Raw genomic sequence first — 3,272 nt, 5'->3', positions numbered from 1 at the left:
AACCCAGCTTTTTCCTTAAGAGGGCAACAGAGGTTTAATTTGTCGAACCCACGGAGCTTCAACAACTCCGGGGGACCTATTTACCGAACCCTCGGAACCTTAACAACTCCGGGGCCCATAACCTCTAGCCTCTCCCCGTCGCCGACCGCAACCCTAGACGTATCCCTATCCTATGGACCCAATTTTCAAACCCACGGAGTCTTAACATCTCCGGGGGACCTGGGAACCGAGCCCAATTTTCGAACCCACGGAGTCTTAACAACTCCGGGGGACCTGGGAACCGAACAGAACACACGGAGATACAGCTGCTCCGTGAAAAAGAATTGTTGAACCCGCGGAGCCTAAACCACTCCGGGGTCAAGGAACTGAGTCTATCACAGTCCTCCAACGAGATCTCAAGCGGAGCTGTGCCTGGAAAGCTGACCAGCCTACACCGCGACCACCTTGGGTGTAAGTAAATAATCTTTTCAAACAACCATTACGCCTCTGTGACTGATTCTAGCTCGAGCGTACTATACCGCACTGCGGTTTTCTCCGGCCCCGCGTGCCCGGGCTGCTGGCCACAGCCTGTGTGCACGAAGACGGGCCCGGCTCGCCCCCGAGATCGGGAGCTGGCCCGCACAGCTATTATTATTATTATTATTAACAGGTCTAAAATTTAGCTTCCTTTTACCTGGGATATGAAAGTTCAAAGTAAAAAAAAAAAAAATCTGTCTCTTTCTATGCTCCAGAAAGAGCCATCACATTTTAAAATAAGATTCAAAATAAAGTCTCAAATTCTTCACATTCCCATCATCCTACTGAGATACTGCCTACTGAGTGTAGCTGAGACGATATTGTTACAATTACGAGAAGCATCTAAAGAAAAAAAAAGGTATAGGAGTTTGCAGTTTAAGTTGTTACAGATTCCAGGAATAAAATACATCTCCCAAAGAAACTCCTCAAATTCCCAACCAAATGGAATAGTAGATTCACTGGTAGGCACTGATTTGTGATCGTACATGGTGCAAATATCAGAACATTATGAAGACAAATACAGATTAGATTGTTAACGCAAGTTTCAGGTCCAGTTCTGAAAACTGCAGAAACTCAGCATCTCTCAGATTAAACCTGTCAGATGATGTTATATAAAATTTAGCAGTAATGCACACATAGGGTGCTTTGAAAATATGAAACTGTACAACAGAGTTGGATCACAACAACCATATTAAGTACAGTAGGTTTTTGCTTATGTCAACCCTATTTATGTGACCATGCAGATTACATAACCTCCCAGTTTAGTCACCATAAATGCAAAAGCAGCGACTTGTGCATCCACAGGGCTTTTTTTTTTGTACAAGAATCCATAATATTATAAAAAACCCCTCCTAGACTGCTATGTATGATTTTTGTTTTTTATATTTCTCTTTCTTTTTGCTCCTATTTTATATTAAAGATGTCCCACATACATGTAAAACATTGAAATGTATAAATGGGAGACAGTCTCACAGGTCTTAGAAATGGGTAGGGTAATTTACCCTACAGTGGGTAAATTATACTCACTATATAGATGGAGAACTGAGGCAAGATTAAACAACCTGCACATGGTCACAGTTTTTAAACCAAGATTAGCAAAAAGCTCTAGTCCCATGCTTACACATTTACAAATGAGGGTTCTCATCTTCCACATGGGCTAGTTTTGAAATGCAATTGTTTCTTCAGAACAATACTTACTTGATTTACAGAGAAGGCAGCACTGTTGCTCAAAGTCACCAATATTTGCTCTTGAATCAATGGATCATCTGTAGACTGTAGCAGTTGAATAAGTTTCTGTAGATGGTTTGCATCCAGGCTATCGGTTGATTTTGGAAGATCACCACCTGTCAATATTTGAAAGTTGAAAAAGTAATTATTTTGAAACTGGTTTGAGAGGTTTTACTGAGCCCCAGTACATGGTATCTTTTACAGGGCTGTTACAGCCAGGATTTATAGATAACATGTCAGTTGTAAGGTTTGCGGAACAATTCTGGGATTTATTTTATTCAGGCACCATACTGTGGTAAACCCTAGTAATGCCAGAGATAAGTCTAGATTCTATTTTGCCCTTAAAATAAGATTTCAACTTCTTGCTATATGAAAAACAAAACATGCTTGTCCCAAATTTTCAGCATATAGCTGAACATGGAAGATAGAAACCTATTTAGACATTACAGAAGAGGACTTATACTCTTTATAATATTGGTATTCTTCCTGGAATTCTATACTAACATGATGCGTGAGGACTTTGCTCTTCCAGGGGCACATGAATTGCACTGAAGGGCGTAGATAAAGCAACAGCTGTTGTATGAAAGATTCTCTTTGTTGTGAAGTCACTTAATCAGCCCAGTCACTTAGCCTGCTACCCTTAGATTAATAGATGTTAGGGTCGGAAGGGACCTCAATAGATCATCGAGTCCGACCCCCTGCATAGGCAGGAAAGCGTGCTGGGTCTAGATGACCCCAGCTAGATGCCTATCTAACCTCCTCTTGAAGACCCCCAGGGTAGGGGAGAGCACCACCTCCCTTGGGAGCCCAGTCCATTCCTTGGATCACCAGAACCACTTCAGAGTACCTGGTCTCAAAAACCCCCCAACAAACAAAACCAAACCCTCTCCCCAAAACTGCCTATTCCACCCCCGTCCCCCACTACTTCAGGAGCTACTTTCACAAGGTTTTGTTAAACTAACCAGCTCCTGTAATTCCTTACATCTCTTCGTTCACAATTCACTATTTTTTGACCCACACCCAAAGCTAGTATCTTGATATCCAACAGCTAACATGGCATGGGAAAGGGGGAGAGGGAACCCCGCAGCCTACTCCATCCATTTATGATGATAAACTGCAAATTTTTCCAGGGTCATTCCAAGTACCTCCCCCCCTTTTATGTTTTTAAACACAAATACATAATAGGGGCCGAGCAGGATCCAAGACAAGGCACCTTGAGCACATGAAATGGTTAGAAAGGAATCTAGTCACTTTCAAAAAAAGTATATTCAAACCCATTGCCAAGGGTCTTAAAAAACCAGTGGGTTACAGGACAGATGTACAGCAGTACGTAGATGCCTAGAGAGGCAAACAGCTCTTTGCTCGGAGACAGACAAATCGAAGTGACTCCGGATTCAGACGCTGCGCTGGAGCCTGCGCTCCGGGATCGTCCCGGCAGAGAAGAGGCGCGGAGCTTCCGTGCACCAAACACCGCGTGCCCGGAACCGGAGCTGGGCTGCGGGAAAAGCCTGGAGCCGGCGCGGCGCCCG

At 43.6% G+C, this 3,272-nt stretch overlaps 1 protein-coding gene across 1 annotated transcript in view; it reads right to left on the bottom strand.

Moving 5' to 3' along the window:
• Window positions 1–3,272, bottom strand: part of ARMC10 (armadillo repeat containing 10) — a 22,763-nt gene that overhangs the window by 18,585 nt on the left and 906 nt on the right. Inside the window, exons 2-3 of the mRNA XM_025194904.1 lie at window positions 2,248–2,351; window positions 1,714–1,859 (exon numbers count right to left, since the gene is read on the bottom strand). Coding sequence (XP_025050689.1) covers window positions 1,714–1,859; window positions 2,248–2,351 — 250 coding nt within the window. The remainder of the gene's footprint in view (window positions 1–1,713; window positions 1,860–2,247; window positions 2,352–3,272) is intronic.

This window comes from Alligator sinensis, unplaced genomic scaffold, assembly GCF_000455745.1.
Source record: "Alligator sinensis unplaced genomic scaffold, ASM45574v1 scaffold1493_1, whole genome shotgun sequence".
NCBI classification, from domain to species: domain Eukaryota; kingdom Metazoa; phylum Chordata; order Crocodylia; family Alligatoridae; genus Alligator; species Alligator sinensis.
This window is presented reverse-complemented; position numbering and strand designations above follow the sequence as displayed.